General features: G+C 38.4%; 1 protein-coding gene across 3 annotated transcripts; it reads right to left on the reverse strand.

Moving 5' to 3' along the window:
- Nucleotides 1-1384: 1384 nt before the first annotated feature.
- slc17a7a (solute carrier family 17 member 7a) lies at nt 1385-18130 on the reverse strand. Of its 3 annotated transcripts, none has more exons than XM_016676860.1 (14): nt 17871-18130; nt 10287-10539; nt 9200-9318; nt 8935-9049; nt 8769-8856; nt 8091-8177; nt 7537-7679; nt 7287-7436; nt 5801-5933; nt 5096-5206; nt 3109-3236; nt 2957-3026; nt 2393-2882; nt 1385-2038 (listed from the first exon to the last, which is right to left on the reverse strand). In XM_016676860.1, the coding sequence occupies exons 1-13, from the start codon at nt 17930-17932 to the stop codon at nt 2584-2586; spliced, it is 1758 nt and encodes a 585-aa protein (XP_016532346.1). In that variant the 5' UTR covers nt 17933-18130; the 3' UTR covers nt 1385-2038; nt 2393-2583. The 3 variants fall into 3 exon arrangements, with proteins under 3 accessions (XP_016532346.1, XP_016532345.1, XP_007562918.1); XM_016676859.1 differs by having other exon boundaries at nt 2389-2882; XM_007562856.2 differs by having other exon boundaries at nt 2383-2882.
- Between the last annotated feature and the right edge of the window lie 2574 nt (nt 18131-20704).

The raw sequence follows: 20704 nt of genomic DNA on the forward strand, positions 1-20704 counted from the left end.
ATTTCCACATTTCTGCAAGTTTAAATTATGATTCCTCTTTTTTTCTTCTTCGCACACCAATTCTCACCCAGCAAACCACACATTTCGTCGAGAGAGGAGAGGAGAACATTTGAACAGCCAAAACGTTTGACAAAGAAGAAAATCCATTAAAGATACACCGATACGACACACGGAAACAAATTGTTACACAAGAAATAATCATTCATGTCTCAAACACGTTACACTCAGAACCACATCTGGCTTACCCTTTTAAACAATGATTTGTCCACAGAGGCTACTAACATTGTTGTGCCCTCACATCCGTTTTTTGACATTCTTTGTTGATGACAAACGGGATCTGAAAAGGACTCATTTATACATGTTTTCATTTGAAAGATGCTACTTAACATTAAAGCGGGAGTTATGTGTGTATTTGAGTATTTGAGCATGCGTACGTTATTTTATTAATTCAGTGCAAAGGTTAGGCAGCTCAGTAGTTCTTCTGCAAGGAAATCCTGAGCGGTCATTGCACCAAAACAGAGATAGACGCTATAACAGGGTGTGCAAAAAGAAACATCTGAATGCATGGCTGTATTTTACACATTCACTGACAATGTTTGCCAGAAAATGCCTGCTTATTGGCAGTGGTGGGTTTCTCCTTTATGATTAAAATCTGTGTCACCATTCTTTCTGCGTGTTTGCACTTGGCTGTGCATGGATGAAATAAACACTCTGTATTTTGTCGTGCATTACGAGTGGGAAAAAAAGGAGAGAGATACAGAGAGAGAGAGAGAGAGAGAGAGAAAGAGAGAGAGGGCTGGAAAGTTGTGCAAATTAAAACACGCTCACCGCACAATGTTTCAGCACCGGCATCTGACACAACCGCACACTTGCTGCCACACATGCACACGCGACACCTGGCCCCTGGACACACACACACGACCGAAATTAAGCTAGAAAGGACAGAGAGAAAAATAGAAAGGCAAAGATAGACCAGAAGAGAAGGAGCTCCAGAGACAGAAGGAAAGGCTTGACCCCTTAAAGTGTAAGGTCAGGGTTTACAGCAACCGTTGTTCTGCTAAATAAGCAGTGAAGTCATGACACTTTGTTTACTTACATCTCAGATAGGAGGGCGTAAACTTCTGCTTTTATGTGCAGTTCAGGTCAGACGTTTATATACACTCATATGTATATGTTTATATGAAGGGTGGAATCATCGTGCAGCAAACAATTTAATTAAAATGTCCCTTAGCAATTTGCAGAGACGCCACTGACTTTTTGTAGGTTATTGAATAATTCTGTTTGGTTTGGTTAAAGGCACAAATCAAAATTTAAATTGTCCACAATTTTTAAAATAGGGTCAAAGTATCTGTTATTCTTAATGTCAGCCTAATTTTTCCACTCCAAAAGCATTTGTAATGTTTTTTTTAGGGATCACTGTTCTTTTTGTAAATCCATCTGTTTCCAACACTGAACCATCTGGATGTTGGCTTGTGGTGAAGTTGAAGAACGTTTTCCTTTCTCATTATTCCGCTTATTTTGGATAATATACAAATACCAGTGGCACTAAAATCGACCCTCAACATAACACTTCCACTACCATGCTTGACAGCTAATACAGTTTTCTTAGACATAAAAACATCACATCCTAGAAATGAACAATTATTATTGTAGGGGCTTCTTTTTTTTTTTTCTTTGGCATCCCATCAGTCTACGGCAGTGGCTTCAATGTGAATAAAGCTAAGGATCACTCACAGAGAGCTTCAGAAAGATCTGGACAAGCCAGTTTAATACTTGCAGAACAAACTCTGGTGAAATGGAGCCAGAGCTGAACTGTTTGGATGTCATTACACACACCGTGTCTAGAGAACCAGGTGTGTATGTCCTCCAAACAGAGCTGGTGCTGGAAAAAAGGAATAGTTTGAATGCATCACTAGGGTGCATGTAAACCTCTGACCTGAACTGTTTATCTTATAGTTGACCCTGTCCTGGGTGAGACACTGCTAAGACCAGGTGCACTTTAACACACACATGCACACGCGCATACACACACACACACCTTTTCCATCAAAAACACCAAGACCCTCCTTTTCACTGACATGTTTTGTTATTTCTTCTGAAACTATGAAGCTGCACCATTTCACAATGCATTTTTAGTAATTTAAACACTGTTTTATGCCATAAATTGAAAAACAAAATGCTTACAAATAAAAATGTAAAACCAACAGAAGACCACCGCTTTTTCTTTCTCACACACAAACTCCTTGGCAATGGCTTGGAAACAAAACTGCTGCAACCTTCACCATGATGTCAGGATCAGGAAGAAAGTCTGGGAGAGAAGAGTCCAGATTTTGTAAATGAAAACTGTATTTTTCTGCAGATCCACTGCACTGGCTGCTGCACACCCACACACACACACACACACACACACACACACACACACACGCACGCACACACCTGCAACATAGCGGATCCAGACTCTTGACATGTGCAGCTGTAAATGTCCTTAAATGTCCTCAGTGTACCTCAGCAGCTCCCTTACAATCCTTCTACACAAACAATCTCCTCATTTACTTATGTTTTTGTTGAAATCACTTCGGTCTTCTATGTCAGCTCCTTCTCCTTCCCTCCACCATGCATGTAAGAATTGTATCCCGGCGGTTGCACGTACTCCTCAGACTTATCCCAGTCTGTAACCCATCCCGCTCCGCCGCCTCCACCGCTGCCGCCTCCTCCTCCATTTGAACCCACCACCGGCTGACCCATGGCCCCGTACTGGCCGCCTCCACGGTAGAGCTCCTCCGTTTCATTGGCCAGTTCGTCCTCGTTGATTATTCCGCATTTCTCCTCGCTCGTGTCCTCTATGTCGGCCCACCACTGCTTCTCCCCGGATGCAAAGATCCCTGAATGGGAGAGGAAGTTCTGTTGCTTCTAAGTGGAACCAAACAGACCATTTCTCGGAGCGGACCATACCTACCGTAGAAAATCACTCCTCCGTAGTGGACGACGGACGCTATGAGGAAGACGTACTGCCACTCCTCACGCGTCTAAAGTTATACAAAAGATCCAACTTAGTTTCAAATTCGACCTAAAACATCGTGAATAGCTTGGAAGAAGTAAATCGGTCACCTTGTGTTTGGTCATGGCCCCCACTATGAGAGGACACACCATTCCTGACAACGTTCCCACTCCGTTGGAAATTCCCATCAGTATGCTGGCATATCGAGGGGCAATATCCAAGTGATTAACGTTAAACCCTTCAAAAGCAAAAACAGACATTGTTAAAAAGAATGCTTTAAAAACCCTAGAATAAATTCATGTTTTTTTTTTTTTTTGCACTTACATTTTCTGACATATTTTAGAACAACCGAACCTTTAATTTGAGTATTTTAATTCAGTGATAAATTGCTAATCCTCCAGGTAGCTTTGGATGAATATATGGAAATTTAGCTTATGCTTCCTGTTAGAGGACTTGTGATGTCTGTTTCTTTTTTTAATGGCATTGGAAACCTAATTAAATCACTAAAATACCAGACAATTATTCATCATTGGGTGTTTTGACGGGACAACAATTTGAAAACATGGGGAATCGACTAAATTTGAAAGGTTTCGTCAAACACAGCAGAGAAATCCGGTCACTTGGAAGCAAAAGAAGAAGAAATTAAAAGGAAATACAAGAAAAATAAATAAAAGATCATGCTGAAATAACAAAGGAAGCTGGTATACAGAGTGTGAAACAGGCTGATCAAACTTAACAAGGCTCTGATACTTAATGACATTTGTTTGCTGGGTTGCAAAGCCTTTGAGCAGACTGAGGGCATAGATAATTCATAAATTATTCTTCACATTGACTGCTGGAGTCTGCTCAGTGAGAGACAGGAGAGCCGCGCTGCGTCTCACAGGAGCTCCGTCAGATTTCAACCTTCTGCTCTTCCTGCTAAAGCTGCAGCTTTTAAAAAAATATATATAACTATGGATTCCAGTAAAGTTGCAGCTCTCCACAAGCAAACTTGTTATTTTATTGACGACTAAGATTTTTGTTTTTTCATCATAGCTGTCCAGACTGCATTTGTAAATAAGCTAACAGGCTGCAAAGCAGTATTATTACATTAATGCTATCAATCTTCAGCACCCTTTGTAGTCTTTCTTTGTCCTGTTTTTAGAGGGCATTGTTTCACAACGGGACAATATTCTACAATAAATAATCGTTTCCTTGCCTGTGAGTTATAATTTGGATGCTGAAAATCCCAACTCAATCCTCAAAGAAAAGCACTCGGTCACTTTTTGAGTCCCATCGATTTTAATAACTGATTTTCACTGTGGTGTCAGGATTTCCACTCCCAGTTCAGAGAAGAGGACAGTCATGTCTCTACGTCTCAGTCTCAGCGTCTCTTGGAAGTGATAAGAAGTCAAATCTATTTGGTCTTTGACTTTTGAGTTTGTTTTTAAGAGTAAATCCTAACTTTCCTCAGCTCTTAGTGCTGTAAAAGCGGTTTGTCTAATGCTTTAAATTCCTCACTGTGTCCCAGTGGAAGCTGCTTATTTAACTTTTTCTTCTCATTGGATCATCAGACCATTAAAAAAACATAAAAGGATAAACACATAATATTAGCCCACTAGCTCATTTCCAAACTCTCAACTAAAAGACTTCCTCAGTTCTAGTGAACTGATGAGGTGTAAAAACTTTTCAGATTATTCATACCCGGTGGATTTGCTTTCACATTTGGTCTTGCTACAAGTACATACTTTGGTTTAGAAACGTTTGCTGCGTTTCTGTTCAGTGCCTTGAGTCAGCACTTAATAAACAAGCATTTGCTGCAATTTCCACTGCAAGCCTTTTTTCTTTTTTTTTGCACATTCTTTGCATTTGGGGTGAAAAGCATCTTGCAACAAATTTAAAATTGTACTAAGGCATAGACCTTCATTGGTTAATCCTAACACATGATTATGTTTTTATCTAAAACACCCCCCTGACTGCATGTTCAGGGTTGTTGTCCTGCTGGAAGGTGAATCTCTTGAAAGATTTTTTTTTTTCAGTCTTTGTCAAGTCATCTTCTAGGATTCAAAGTGACATAAGATTACAATAAAATAGAGACACTAAAAACATGTTTCCTACCTGAGATTGCAAAGCCGCTGAACCCCACAGCGAGGACCAGGAAAGTAATGGCAATAACTTTAGTGTGAGAAAATCCAACCACCAGAAGGAGGGTGGCCTCCATCCCGAAACCTGAAACAGGAGAACAAATACGCAGTTAAACTCTTTTCTTACCGCGGCGCTGCTCTTGATTACCAAGCGGTGCATCATAAATATGTCAGAAAGGCCAGACGTGTTTTTTTAGCACATGGTGATACGACCTTTAAGCTGTGCTGAAATATTAATATGATTCTGCATACAGCTGCACTTTAAGGCCTTCTAATGGATGCTGAGGAGAGGAGCTGGTGTTGATAAATGAGTCACTTATGTTTATAATGTTGTTAATTTTTAATGTTATTTAACAGTGTTGCACATTCAGACCACAACACAAGACAGGAAGTGTTTCTTTCAGTTTTTATAACTTATTTTGAGTTTCCTCTTTTTATAATATATCTTAGCAGGTTTTTTGAAAGCAGAAGAAATCACATCTTATAAATATGGGTAATATTACAATTTTTAAATCCTATGTAGTTTTTATTTGACAATGTTCCAATTAAAATAAAATCAAAACAGTGTAAAGAGTCGTGGCTTTCGTCGATGAAACTCTTTTTTTTTTTTCTCCGTTTCCTGTTCAGTTCTCCCTGTCCTTCTCCACAGATCGTCCTTCCAGGCCTGACGCTCTCTCACCTCCACAGTTCATGAGTTTTCTGACGTTGGTGGTGGACATCAGGTTGTGAGTCCTCAGGTAGTCGGCCAGTTGGCCTCCGATAGGCACGATGATTGTCATCACCAGATGGGGCAAAGCTGACACAATGCCCACCTGACGAGGAAAAATATGTAGAAACAGTGGGAAATAAGAGCGAACCAGAAAAAAAGACAAAGGGAGAAGGTTTTGTACAGAGAAATTTAACTTCGCAATTACAAGGTATAAAAATACCTCTATAGCTTTTACTATTGAAATAAAACTGCCATGTCTTCATTCTCTGCTTTTTGTTTGGACAGTTTTGTAGGCTTGTTAGAGTCCCGATAAGGCAGAAGTGTAGACTTTAGTAAAACCTATAAAAGACAACGCAGGAACATGTTCTTGACTTATTGGCGGATATGTGGCCTTCACAGCTCAAGGTAACGAGCTGTTATAAGTTTTTACTGTTTACTTTAAGAGTGATTAACGATTAAATGTTCTCCCTCCACTCATTGGCAACACCTGTGAAGACAACCTCAAAATATTCAAAACATTATGTACCAAAAATACAATTTTAGACCATGATAACTAATAAAGAAGATAAAAAACACAGAGGTAAGTGATGATTTTAGCTGGATTTGAAGGCAGCTCTCCATCTAAGCTGGCAACTCCTGGATCTGCCATAGAAACTGATAAAAAATAAAGCTTGAATGGGGTGAAAGGTGAGGAAAAAGGTGGGAGGATTTAACACGTAGGACTTCTGGATTTGACGTGCTTTTGTGCTGTGGCATGTGGAACAAGAGGGAGTGATCTAGGAGTGGCTTTTCTCAAAATGTCACTATTCCCACTAAAAGGACAACGTCCAAAAGCAGATTAATTTCAGCGTAAAGACAAGTAGATGAAAACAGGATTCACCAACTACACAGACATTTTACAAAAAACCCAAATATTAAATCTTTTGTAGTTGTTGGTACCAAATCATCACGCGGTTCCTTTGTATAAAATAATTCGCTGTTAGCATAAATGCTAGCATGACGTCAGTCGACCTGATATATGGAATATCGATGTACTTTAATTTTGCACTACAAAGAACAATGCTTCCTACACACACACACAGAAAAAATAATTTAAAAAATCTGTAAAGAAAAACACCCACATGAAAACCTAGAAGAACACCTAAAATTATCTTTTTATTTCTTAGGTGTGGAGAACGTTCGATATATCATTAGTGTTATTGAATAATGGATTCTAATTTTCTTGTTAAAATATAAAAACTAAAACTGGCGACAATCCCTCATGGTCTAGATTTTTAAACTAATATAATCCAACTTGGAGGCTGCAGGTCAGTGCAGAGGTGGGTGAAGATACTCTCCCCACTGACTGGGTATGAGAAACCTTTTGGGGCGAAACCACACAAGTGACGTCGTGCTTTTTAAATCCTCATATAGAGAACCATATTTCCCATCTACAAAAAAGTGTTCTTAGACTCACCTTGCTGATCTCAAAGCCAAAAACTTCTTCAAAATACGCAGGCTGGCTGATGAGCAGCAGGTAGAAGGTCCAGCTCCTGCAGAAATTGGCCACGATGATGGCGTAGACTGGCATGGAGGTGAAGAAATGTCTCCATGGCGTTTTAAATTTCTGCCATCAAAAGAAAAATGGGAGTATTCCATTGAGCATTCAACCTCTCTTATTTGTAAATTTATGAATAAAAATCTCTGAGTGTCATGTAGCAGCATACATGAAGGGGATTGAGAAAAGCTGCAGATTCTCCGATTGCATCTTCGATGTATTTTCTCTCCTCTGGAGTGATGGTGGGATGGACTGCTGGGCTCTCATATGACACAAGAATCCAGAATAAATACCAGAATATCCCAAAACTGCCTGGGAGAGGACGAGACCACGACAGAGCGGGAACAGCAGAGAAAGAGAAAAAAAAAATTAAAGTCTGAAAAGATAACTTACGTTCAGCCACTTTTACTCTGATAATCCAAAACAAAATCCCAGTGCCACTAACCACTTCAAAGACCAGCTCTGTGTTGTTTAATTTAAGTATAAATCCAGCTATTTCTGCTAGAAAACATCAGTGAGCAAAACAGCAACAAGAAAACCAGAACCGCTTGCCTTTAAAGTCACAGTCACGCTTTTTTCCCTGTTTGCCACATTAAAAATCCCCAATAAAATATCACCTAAATACATCTTACAAATAGTGTTTGTAATGAAAAAAAAAAGCCGTAAAGTTTTGTACTTATAGGACGTGCACACATTTGCGAGGCACTGTTTAAGGATACTAACCATAGACATAAAATACAGAAGGCCACCCGATGTATTGCACCAGTATCCCAGCTAAAGGCATGGCCACCACTGCCCCAGCATAGGATCCTAAAGCCCAAACAAACACAAGAAAACAACACAAATGTAAAATAATTTCTTTCTCTCTCATTACATTAGCAGACCTCTAATGTCTGCTAATGTAGACATTAGAGGTCTACATTAGACCTCTAATGTCTAATGTAGTTATTTTATAACTATAAAATAACTAATATTTTATAGTTATCAACTTCACAGGTAGGCCTGTCACAATAATCAATAAATCAATTAATTGCATGATGATCTGTTTCTACCAAAAACTGGATGACAAAAGTCTTCACTTTGGTCTCAACTAGCCGTTTTTTTGAAGGGCAATTTTGTTTACAAAGACCTCAAAATTAATTTTATTTGTTGTTTAATTTATTTTATTTTTGATATTTAAATTGTCCTCCAGTTCCAGTGTTAAATGTTCATTAAAATGTAAAGTTTACTGATCTTCTAGAATGTGCGTTTGCGTTATTATTTCAAAACAACAACATTATCGCTATGGTAATAACTTCTGGAGCAATTTATCATCCAGCAAAATTTGTTATCGTGACAAGCCTCTTCACAGGCCTTCTTCAAATTCAGACATTTTGTTCAAGCAAGCTCCAAAAACTTTACCACAAAAGGCTGTTGTGGCTAATCGACTTCTCTCAAGAGGAGGCGCCCACTTGGCCCAGATCCCGTGGCAGGCTGGGTACGATACACCCTGAAGGACAAAGCACGGTCAGCAAATGCTTGTGCACAAAGTCCAGCATGAAGATCTGCATAGACACACATACTGCACCTCAACAAGGCCTTGACATATCCTCACAAGAATGACGCAGCTGTAGTGGCAGCGAGCTGCAGACGGGATCAGCATGTTGAGGACGGACGTGGCCACGATGGCGAAGCCAAACACTCTTAAAACACACACAAAGGACAAGCAGGTTATACGAGTCGAAACCGAAATCAACGTCAGAAGAAGAAAAGCGGAACGGAAAACACTTAGAAAATGCACCAGAGGAAGTTTGTGTGCAGATCATAGATCAGCTAGAAGTGGGAATATTCACCTGTTGGCTGCAAATTTTTGACATATAAAGCCACCGGGGATCTGTGTGACTATGTAGCCCCAGAAGAAGGAGCCGTGGATCATCCCCACCGTCTCTGGGTCCCAGGTGAACTGTGCAGCCTGAAAGGAAGAATAACATTTTATTGGTTGCAAAACTAACCAACACATTTGTTTTCATTGAACTGCACTGAAGCCCTCATTTGAGCCATCGAAAAAAAGATATTGAAAGTGACCTGAACCAATGATTTACCTTGATAAATAAAACTATGATTTAAACCTTGTGCTTTTCTATGTTGGTTTTGTCAAAAAAAACAAAAAAAAAAAAAAAAAAAAAAAAATCAAAAATCAAAAAAATAAAGTTTTTTAATGACACTGGCGATGTCTGAATGAATTTTCCTCTTTACTGATTCACAAGAAGTAAAAAAAAAATTATTGAATTGTAATATATTCCAAAGTGATATGTAACCTAATGCATTAAACTATAATATACTGAGAACATGAAAACATGGCTCTTTATTGCCTGTTAGTGCATTCGGTAATTTTCATTTAAACAATAGAAAGAGGTTTCTTTCTTCCTTTATTGTAACACAAAGGGGATTTTTGGGTGTAACAGCAACAATAAATGTAAAGGTTACCATAAAACGTTAAAGTTTTGCTGTTCAAGTAGACATTTTTGTTTTCTGTCTCTGTTTATACCCCTCCTGACCCCACTAAGGGACAAGGGTGTAAAGAAAATGGATGGCTGGATGGATGTCTCTGTTTATCCACTTGTCTCAAAAGTGACTACCTGTGGTGTGTCCTAATCCTGGTCTGCAAAAAGATTACTCTTATTTTACCAAACAGGTGCAAACCTTTCATAATTATGACATATAATCTAAATATGTTCATCTAGAACCACAGAAATGTCAAATTAATTGAAAAAAGCTGTATTTTTAAACCTAAATAACATATCTTTACAAAGACCATAAACTGTAAAACTGGCTTGAACAGGACAGGAAGTAGTGTTAGCGATCTTCAGGAATTAGCCTTCACGTTGCTTTTTTTCCCCCCTGCAAAATATGACCTTCAAATTATTTCTCACTACTTACCACAAGCACCTCCTTGTTGCCTTTGTAGACCGTATGGTCATTGACCATGCTAACGATAGCAACACCCAGGTTGCATCGAATACCAAAGGAGATGCAGAAGCCCAGACCGCACAGGATGGCGATGATGTACCGCCTGGGGAGGCCGAAGCAGGTGCAGTCCACCACGGGCAGCTCCTTCTCCTCCACCAGCTCCGGGCGGCCTTCAGCTGATAACTCGATGGTTTCTCCATTGGCCTGTCGTTTCTCAATGAGCCTAAAGCGGGCAGACAAAATAAAGTATATTAAAAAAAGGCCTATGAGCCAACTGTAGCGCTTTCCCAAAGATGGATTGACCAAAAATTTGTTTCTTCTCCTTTTTGGGATTTTTTGTTGTTGTTTGTCTCTATGTTAGATCTAAGTCTGCTTTTTGAACTTGTTTGTTTATTAATAAAAGTTGTGCTTCAGTTTTAGCACAGACTCTAGTAAAAGAGAATAGTAATCTCACTGAGTGTTTTATCCTGGTTAAAAACGGATTCAACAAAAAGGTTTGAACTCAGACACTTAAAACAAACTAAAAAAAATATGTATTTCCTTTAAAAAATTTTTACAACCGTGCCTCAGGATGGTATGTACTGTGAACTAATGTAAACTAATATTGAATCAAATACTTAGCTGATTTTTAATAGATTTTCAAGACATTGCTCATTCTCCTGGGTCTTCTTTTTCTGTAAAGAATGTTGTTAATTTAGATTCAGTTTTTTAATCAGGCAGGCAGCTGTGAGACTAAAATACCAAAACTTCTGAATTTTCCACATAAAAAAAAGAAAAAAAGTAGTTAAAGAATCAAGTTTCTCCTGTCCAGCAGTGGTACTGGTTTTCTTCAATATCTGAACATTTGATTCTGATTTGGATTTCTTTATTTTAATTATTTCTAAGACTGGATTAGTTGAGGATGCACTCTTGGAATGGTTTTGGTAATTTGATCAATTGCATGAAGGTTTACTACCTAACCCTAAGTTTGATGCATTTAATGGAGAGGTAAAAAAAAGAAGATTTTTCAGTGTCTGACCTGGCAATCATTGATCAGAGTTGATCAAGAAAAAATAGTTTGTTCTAGTAAAACTGTCTATGAGGATCATTTGACTGCAATTCCTCAACTTATGACATGAAATATGATGTTGTGTAAAATGACTTAGCTTATAAAAGTTATTACATATTTTAAGTTACAAACCATCATATAAACATATTTTAATCTGTTTTCTTTTCAATCTACTGTCTTCGTATCAGGAAAAAAACCCCATTTTGTTCATCTTTAAAGGAAAATGAACAGCTCTTAGTGGTGTGTATTGTCGTTTGAATATTTGGGATTATTTTTATCATGCTCCAGAGTCACATTTTTCCACAGGAGTCAAACAGAGAAGTCAGAGGAGTGGCCATCTGTGTAACAACAACCTCGCTCGAGATCTCCCCCCGCTAGCAGACGAGCACGAAGCGAGCGGACCTCTGATGAAAGCGAACGCGGCTTCCCCTGTGCTTTCTGTGTGATTGTGAAGGGTAGGTTTTCTTTCATCATGTTTCACTTCACGCGCTCAGACCTCCACTTTGCGTTGTGCTAATCCAGTTAGTCACAGAGCTGGAGAATCATCCAGTCCAGCAGACATGATAACCAGAAGGATAGGAGCTGCAGTGAGGACCCTGGTTGGGTTTTAAAAAATTAATAAATAAAATTATAGTGCCGAGGCTGCAGTAGCAAAACTTCTTCAACCTGCCAGAACTCCAGGAAAACTTCTTCAGACTGACTCTGGCGCTGGTCAATTATTAATATGTTTTTGAGTTGCATAAATATTTTACTCCATATGTTTTTCTTTTTTACACCATAATCTGCCACAACCTATCTGTCCACCAGCTTCTGGGTCTTTGAATGTACAATTGGCTCCATCTATGATGTGTTTATATTTCTTATGCTGCTTGCAGATTCCCCTTTACGCCTCTACTTTTCTTTCTTTATACAGCAGGCTCTCTAATCTATTTGCTCATCCATTCAAATCAGTAAATATGTGCAGAACACTTTGAGAAAATCAAGGAAAACCCACTCCAACAGAGTGAGAGGTGCAACAGAAAGTCTCTCATTACATTTGATAAAAAGAACGGAAAATGAAAAATAAAATAAAACACTTGCAAAGCAACATGGTTTTAGAATATAGAAAAGATTAGTGAGGCTGCAGTCTCTCTCTCTCTCTCTCTCTCTCTCTCTCCCTCTTAATCTGTCACCACATTCAGATTAGGATTACAAAAATGATTTACTTCCGGAAATGAATATGGAGGGACAGGCAGGGGCTTCAGCGTGTTCTACGTTTGGCGCGACGAATGTTTGAGATGCTGAAACGTGATTTATCTGCTTTTGACATCTAATAAACTCTAATTCAACATATTTGTTAGAGTAAACATGGGAAGGCGAGTAAATCAAGAGGTATTTTGATGTCTGTCGTTACAGGTAGTATTTTGAACCAGCCGCAGGATGTGAAATGAAATGAAATGAAATTTTATTCGAACATGATACAAATATAAAAATAAAATAGTGCACAGTAACAAGAAGTGCATAAGAAGAGAAAATACAGATTTTTGTTTCAGTTAACATATCATGCTCAAAATGGGGTAGGAAGAAGTGAGAACTTATAAACTCCTACCCCTAAACACTTGAGACTTTAGAGTTCATTGTGCATTAACATGCAAGTCACAGTACAATAAAAACAAATAGCCATATTTTCATGCCAACATGCTTGTCTCTTAAATGTTTTTGCTCATTTTTAGCCAACTTTCAAAGTTTAAATACAGAAAATTCAACATGAAATCAGGGAAGATATTTCAGGCTTAAAGTACAGAGCATGAAAAAACCCCAACAAAGACAGAAAGGACAGAAAGAAAGAAGGATGGATGAAGGAGAGTAGAAGGATGACAGAAGAGTGAGTAAAGAATGAATGGATCCATCGATCACACTATTTTCTTTTAGAGTTAATTTCAAGCAGTTTGGAAATAGTTTGTGTTATTTAAGCCCCTGCAAACTGAGGTCAGGCTGCTACGTTGTTTACACATCTCAGGTTGAGCCAGTTGGTTGCTCTCACACCGCCGTCCTCTGTGTGCTAAACAAATGTGCTGACTCGCCCCCCTGCCCCCCTGATTGGAGCCCAAGCTGAATTTTAGCTCCGCGTTCGCGGAAGCTGCAGGAGGATCCTCATTAGGCGTCAAAAAACAGATTGCAGCTTGACATCCACGCATATGCTGCTAACTAACGAGGGCAGCCCACAGGAAAAGTGGTTGTTAATTACGTGTCTCCCACCAAAGGCCACTCTGTCTCTGCCCTGTGAGCGCTTAAGTGTCCCAACATAGCAAAGCAGATCTATCAGCGTCTGACAGGCTAGCCAGCGTGGAACATTTCTGCACCCGTGCAGGTTTGCGAAAATGAAAGGTGTTTTATTTTGAGGCTCACTGTCACAACGGAGCTGGAGGTTCCATCAGCTGAACTTTCCACTCGGCGTAGCGTACAGCGAGAACCTGGCTGGTCTCAGCTGGCAACAATTAATGAGCAGGAGAGCATGAGCAGGCAGAAGCCCCGCGACCTCAGGCTCTGTGAAATATCGTAATTAGAGCAGGAATGGGCTCGGCGGAGGCTCACGATCCGATGACGGGCCACAGGAATCAGACCCGAGCTTCGTATGTCAAGATGTGTTTACACCGATTCAATCATTAGACTTTAGAAACAAACTTTAATTCTTATTAAATAGTTTTACATGCAACAATTTAACTTTTTTTTTCTGGTTTCTTTACTCTAATGACACCCAGTGGAAATCATTGAATCCAGAAGTGTGCATTTTAAATCAGTATGATTGTTACTCTTCTTTGAGAACAGAAGAAAGGTTTGAGAAAATGTATATCAGAAGACCAGACAGGTAGAATCTCTTTTTTTTTCTTTTCTTTTTTGGATATTGTAGGAAAAAGAAGAAGTGTTGAAAGAATCCTGAAGGTGAGAAACATCAGAACTTCAGAGCTGCTGGATCCTTTCTGTATTAACACACAAGAACCCTTAAATGCTTCAGCTATCTTAACTTCTTTAGAGTCGTCCCCAATGAAAATAAGGGTCACTCAGACGAATTACTGTTTGTTGTCAGCCCTACATGTCCTCTTGAAGCTGTAATAAAATATAGTTCTTCATAATTCTTACTTTAGGGAGCTGAGAGCGATTGCATTCCACACGTTTTTTATTTGAACGAAGCAAATTTTTTTTTACATGTTCAAAATAAATATATTTCCTCTCATTTTAAAACAGAAAAGGACAACTTTATGTCCTACTTTGTGTAGGTCAGTCACATAAATTATTATTCCTACTTATTTGATCTTTTCAAACCTGCACCTGCAGAAGCACGTAGATTAAAATGAAAAATTATACTTTTAACGGCTCCATATTAAGTTACAATCTAAAATGTGCCATATTTACCAGTAGCTTAGTTGTGCGTTTAATGCTGACGTTCGTGTTCAGAGCCTGATTTTACCGTTTAAATTTGCAATGATTTGATATCAGTGATAGGGCAGGAACACCCAGTGACCTCGGTCTTGTCTTTGTGCATCAAATTCACCAGTTCACAGTGTGTTCTGCATAATCCTCTCTTATGAGGATGACAGCGACTGAGTGAAAGCCGGTGATGTAGGGGGGGCGGGGGGCGAAAATATTATATAATGGCACAAATTCTGGTTAGCTTCTGTTCGCGTTCATGTTGAGAAATTGATCCCCTTTATTTTCTGATTTCAACACTTTGAGATTTTGCACCAAACACTTGATAAAGGAATGTGTTTTATTCGTGATCCTGAAAGTGGTTGCCCCCCCCTCTTCCTTTGTGAGCCGCTCACGCTCCCTGAAGTGAACAGATTGGGTCTCGGTGGGACTGTGTCACCCAGGGAGACACCCTCCTCCCCATCCTGTCACAGCACTTTCCTCCCCCCCACCCCACTCTCCACACACACACTCAAACACACCTCTAGTGTTTGAGTGTCCACACGTGTGACCTTCATACGCTTATCACTTTTAAGGCGCCTTGAATAAACTATCCATTGTTGCCGTGGTGCTGCGGTTAAAACACAGCCAGAACGGTGCGCTGAACAATGTGGCGGAGCTGGACCGACTTCATGCATGCATAACAACACTGCAGCCAAAAAAAAAAAAAAAAAAAAAAAAGAAGCATGCTGGGTGGATGCAGCTGACTCTCCAAACTGCTCATCTATGTTGCATGCATCATTTGCAAAAAAAAAAAAACCTTTTAACTTAAACACTTCCACACACATCATTACATGCCAGATTGACCCAGTTAACTATGCCAAAAATGATTAAGAGTGCAGTCACATGCACTACCTCCAAAAAAAAAAACAACTAAGAAAACCAATTGCTGATGTCCAAACAGAAGTAAATGAAATCATCTTGCCCTTGTCTGAATATTTCATCTCAACAACGAGCAATGAAAGGTAGTAACAGAAAAACGCACTGTGCTCCAAGTCAAGTGGATTAAATATGGATTACCTGTTATTTTCTGTATTGCCTGTTATGTAGTGAACCATAAGCTCTCAAGCATTCAGCTCCCATCTTTTTTATGTTTCATTAGGAGCTGTGTTACATTTCAACGCAGTTTTCATTAGATAACCATGATTCTGCATCATATTTTTAAGTAGTCTCCCTTGCACAAGGCGAGTGGATTATTTCTTCTTTTGAGAGTTCAGCTACTGCGGAAACAAGGAATGTGCTTGACCTTACGCGGCTGAAGTTTGTGCTTACCTAGTGCAGTTTAATATAGAAACAAGAGAGTGAAAAAACATTTAAATAATAGATGGACTTCTGGCTGCTTTCATCGAGGGGGGAATCACGGTTTTGTCTGTGCAGACGAGAGACTGCAAACCCCAGGAACGCCGTGTGTTAGGACACGTTTTGCTGCGCCGTTTGCCCACAGATTCATAATTTTAAATGGAAACGTTAAATCTGTTTCAAATCTTGTGCTGGTGTGACACTAAAAGTCACAAAAACGTTCACTACAACCAATCTGATACTGAGAAGGAGATATAAGAAGTTTTTTTTTTTAGATCAGGTGACCCTCAGTTGGTAGTTCGATAGTTCGATGGATGCGTGACGAGGAGGAGGAGGAGGAAGAGACAGGAGGAAGTGACATAGAGCCAGGATGGAGCGAGTGGGAGGGGAGAGTTCAGGGATTTGCATGGCTCGACAGCTGGACTGAAAAAACAGGCTATTTCAGGACGGGATTTGTACGTTTGGTTGCTACCTCAAATCCTGAGAGAGCGGAAGCTTAAAGCGCTGGTTATTGCATGAGGCTCATTCTATCAGTGTCTTTAATCTCTCCTTTTTCCTCCCAGAAATATCGTCTGCAAAGCAGTTTCAGAAGCAACTCTTGAGTTGACATGAAATGCCAAAACATAGCTGCACAACTTCGCTGACTTTCTGCAAATACAGATTCAGTTTTACAGTACATGCGTTCTGATTTTAATATCTAAAGTTAAACAATTTAAAACACATAAAGGTCTGTTTCTATATAAACTGAAGAGACACTTGAATACATCATTTAGAGATGGAAAATACTCTTGTTGAGAGGCAGCTTACTTTTTCTCTCCTTTGTTGCAACATTAACATTACTTTTTACATTAAAATGTCAAAAAAAAGAGAGACTTGAAGTACCCATATAACATCCTGAAGACTTCATGTTTTGTCCAGGCAAATGCCAACAACTATTTTATTATCTGCTCTTTTTTCCCCTAAGTTATGAATGAAATCTGAAATGCACATGAAAGTGATCTAGGCTCTTTGTATAAAGGAATGTACATTTACAGTGTACAGACATGGTAAAACAGAAAGTCTGCAACACCTTCAAATTTTAGGGTTTTGTATTTCAGACTTTTTTTTTTGAAAAAAGTATTTTTAATTTTTAGCGTGTACCTCAGCTTTTTTCTGTCTCTCTTTCTCGTTTTACAAACCTTCTTAACTGTGGATTAATGTCCAAAAACGACAGATGATGTGCAACGATTATTATTTTTTTATGTAATAAAATACAGGAATTTGGGTAATTAATGCTAAAAATACATGCATATGAAAACGTAAGAGAAGCATAGATAGACAGATATCAGGGAGGCCAATGTATCACGAACATATTATGTAACCAGACTTTCTTTTCAACTAAGGGCCACATCTCATTAGAAAAATGCATTTGGAGAAACATGGAAATGAAAACAATAAAAGAAGAAAAACGACAATTTCCCATTCCCCCTCCAAAAAAAACAAACAAAAAAAAGCAATTGTCTCTCTCCATCAGGTGACCCATTTTTACCCACTTTCTCTTCCAATCATTGCACTCCACAAAGCGATGCACTAAACTACACTTTTGTGGCGTAAAAAAAAATAAAATATATATATATAATTTAAAAACTTTCTAAACTGTAAAAAAATAAAATAAAATAAATAAAGCTGAAATGGTCAGAGCATGGCGCGTCCAAACAGAAAACACGCGTAAAAAGTCAGAACATCAGCCTGAAAATATCAATAACGTTTAGATTGCGTACCTGTGAATTTTCCCCAAGGTTTTCCCCGCCACCGCCTTGAACCTGTCCGGTCGGATCTCCATCCTTGCAGCTCCTTGACCCGGCCGGTGTGCTGATGTCCTGCGCGCCCTGCTGTCCCGCCTGAACGCGCGCTGCTCTCCTCTTTCGCACAGTCTATCACTCTCCCTCTCTCATCCCTCCCCAACCGAACCAGCACCGCTGACGGGCTGCGACAGGTGGGAACCTTTAGATTTCTCTGCGCATTCGTGAAATCTGTCAGTGTGCTGGACTGGACCGTGCAGAGGCAAAGGATTTAAAATATTAATGTTCCAAACCTTCGTCATCGCTGCTCACAGAGAGCTGAGAGCTAAAAAACCCCCAAAACAAAACAAAAAAAAACGTAGATGTGTTTTTATTATTATTCCCCCTTTTCTTCATGCGCTCATAAAACTGAATAAGTTGCTTTTTTTGTAGTTTGGAATAATTTACACATACGGTGAATTAAGTCAAGCTGGTTGTTTCTACATAAAGTGCAGAATCTGTAGTTCTCAGAAACTAATGTTCAAGTAGTATTTACCAGTTTAAGCAAATTAAGTAGCGATTTAGATGTAATGGACTCACAAATGAACCTAAGACAAATATGACTTTTACAGGCGAACGTAATGTGACTTTCTCTACAGTTTTGAATATTCATCTGTACAATGTTTCAGTTTTTTTATTCTTATTTTTTACACGACTTGCTCTCCCCCAGTGGTTTCCAAACATTTTCTGACCCCCCCACAACTCTATGGATTACCAATGACTGTCTGGTTGACAGTCATTTGGTTGGTTTTTTCCATCCAGACGGCTTCCCGCGACCCCCCTGCAATGGCACGGCGCACCCCCAGGTCTTTTAATCACTGGTTCAGACTCAGTCAGTGTTTGACCGTCAGTTCCTGCAGACATAGAAATCATTAGGTTCTGAGCTATTATTGTTTCTCTATTTATTACCTAAAAGACATTCCTGTAAACAATTTGATTGTCCTTACCTGTCCAGTTAACTGTCAGGATGAGAAAAACAATCACAATTCATGTCCTGAGGGGATTTCGTAAAGCTCTGCTGATTGTGCCACTGTGGGAAACCTGGCACAATATCAGTTTGTCATGTCAACAATATACGTTCAAAGGTTGTAGTCAAGCAGTATTTTATTAGATGTAATGTTCAGATTTTACATAGTTATTAACTGATAACAACAAGTTAAAAGAAAAACCAATTTTGAAAAAAAAAAAAAAGTAAATGTAGAACAGAGCTGGACACACAATGTGCCAAAAAAACTTTATCTTCTACTGATTTCAATACTGTTTGTAGCTTGCATTAAAATCTCAATATTTACCAAGTAATGTAAAGGTGGCACTTTTAATGGACTTTTAATGCAACTTTTAAAGCACATTTGCATTGAACGTATCATTATTTACCGAATGAAACTTCATGACAACAGTCATAAACATTTATAAAGACTCTTTAATGTTCATGACAGATGTTACATCATGTTTATGACAGTGTCATGCCAGTTTTATGTACACTCCATCAAATAAAGTGTTACCTCATCTTGTTACCACTTTTTTTTCTAATAATGACAATGAAAACATACCTTTTCATTTTCTTACTTCCTTAAGAAAATTAAACGGTATGTTGTTTTATAAGATAATGTATCTTTTACGGTGCCAGCAGGGGCGCAACTACATATTATTAAGTTGGATGCGAAAACGTACCTTCCTTCGTAGGAAGGTACGTCAGGGTGAAGAAGCGTATAAAACAGCTCGCTCTATAATGTTAGTGAGGATGAACACAGTCAGTCAAAAAAAACACTGCCATAAAATACTGGCGAGTTAAAAATAACTCGCCCTGAACTACCATGATGGATATAATGTATGTAATATTCAATCAAGCTGCTCCTGTCCAATAAACGTGTATCATTAATGAAGGGGAAAAAATTCAATACAGACATTCAGTAAGTTTAGGGTCTGGTTCGCAGAGTATGCAGTTAAATTTGTTTTACAATTATTAATAAAAAAAAAAAAAAAAAAACTAACCATAGTTAAGTAAATTGTTATCAAAACATTTGGAATTGTAATCATTTCTTTTTTAAAAAAACTAAAAGTTTTCTTTAAAAAACTTTTTTTTAAATTAAATAACTAATTTTTGCCTCGTGAACTTAAAAAGTTATTTGTAAAACATAAACTTTTATTTACACACATCAGGAATCTTTTGTTGTGATGTTTAGGCCCTGCCCATGACGTCATGTGAGAATCGCAAGCAAAACTTTAAATCACAAACAAAAACTTTGAATAGCAAGTAAAGATTTGTGACATGTGCAAAAAAAGTTTGTTTTACTAATAATTTTTTCACATCATAAAACAAAAATTTTTGATTTTAATTTAAATAAAAGTTTTTTAACTCAAACTTTTTTTTGTTTAAATAAATGTTACACTAAAAATGTTTTGATCACAATTTTATTTAATTGAGGTTATTTAGTATTTTTTATAGAATAATTGTGAAACATCTTGAACCCCAAAGCAGAGGTCACATTTTCTCTGAAATTAATATTATGTTGTGCTACGAACTGAAAAACATATTGGTTTAAACACAAGGGTAAATAAATGGTAGTGTGGTTTAATATCATGTTCTGATCATAATTTATTATGTTTTGATTTTTTCAGTTCAAAGAAAAAACAAAAAAGAAAGGATCTGCTACAAGCAGCCAAAGGTGGTGGATTGTTGACCAACTGGGTCAGAACGAGGACTGCAGGTAAGAACAAAGAAATAAAGGTTCTTACCATGATCAACATGCAGTTTTTGGTAGTGAACAATATAT

Source organism: Poecilia formosa, unplaced genomic scaffold (genome assembly GCF_000485575.1).
Source record: "Poecilia formosa unplaced genomic scaffold, Poecilia_formosa-5.1.2 Scaffold142, whole genome shotgun sequence".
NCBI lineage: Eukaryota > Metazoa > Chordata > Actinopteri > Cyprinodontiformes > Poeciliidae > Poecilia > Poecilia formosa.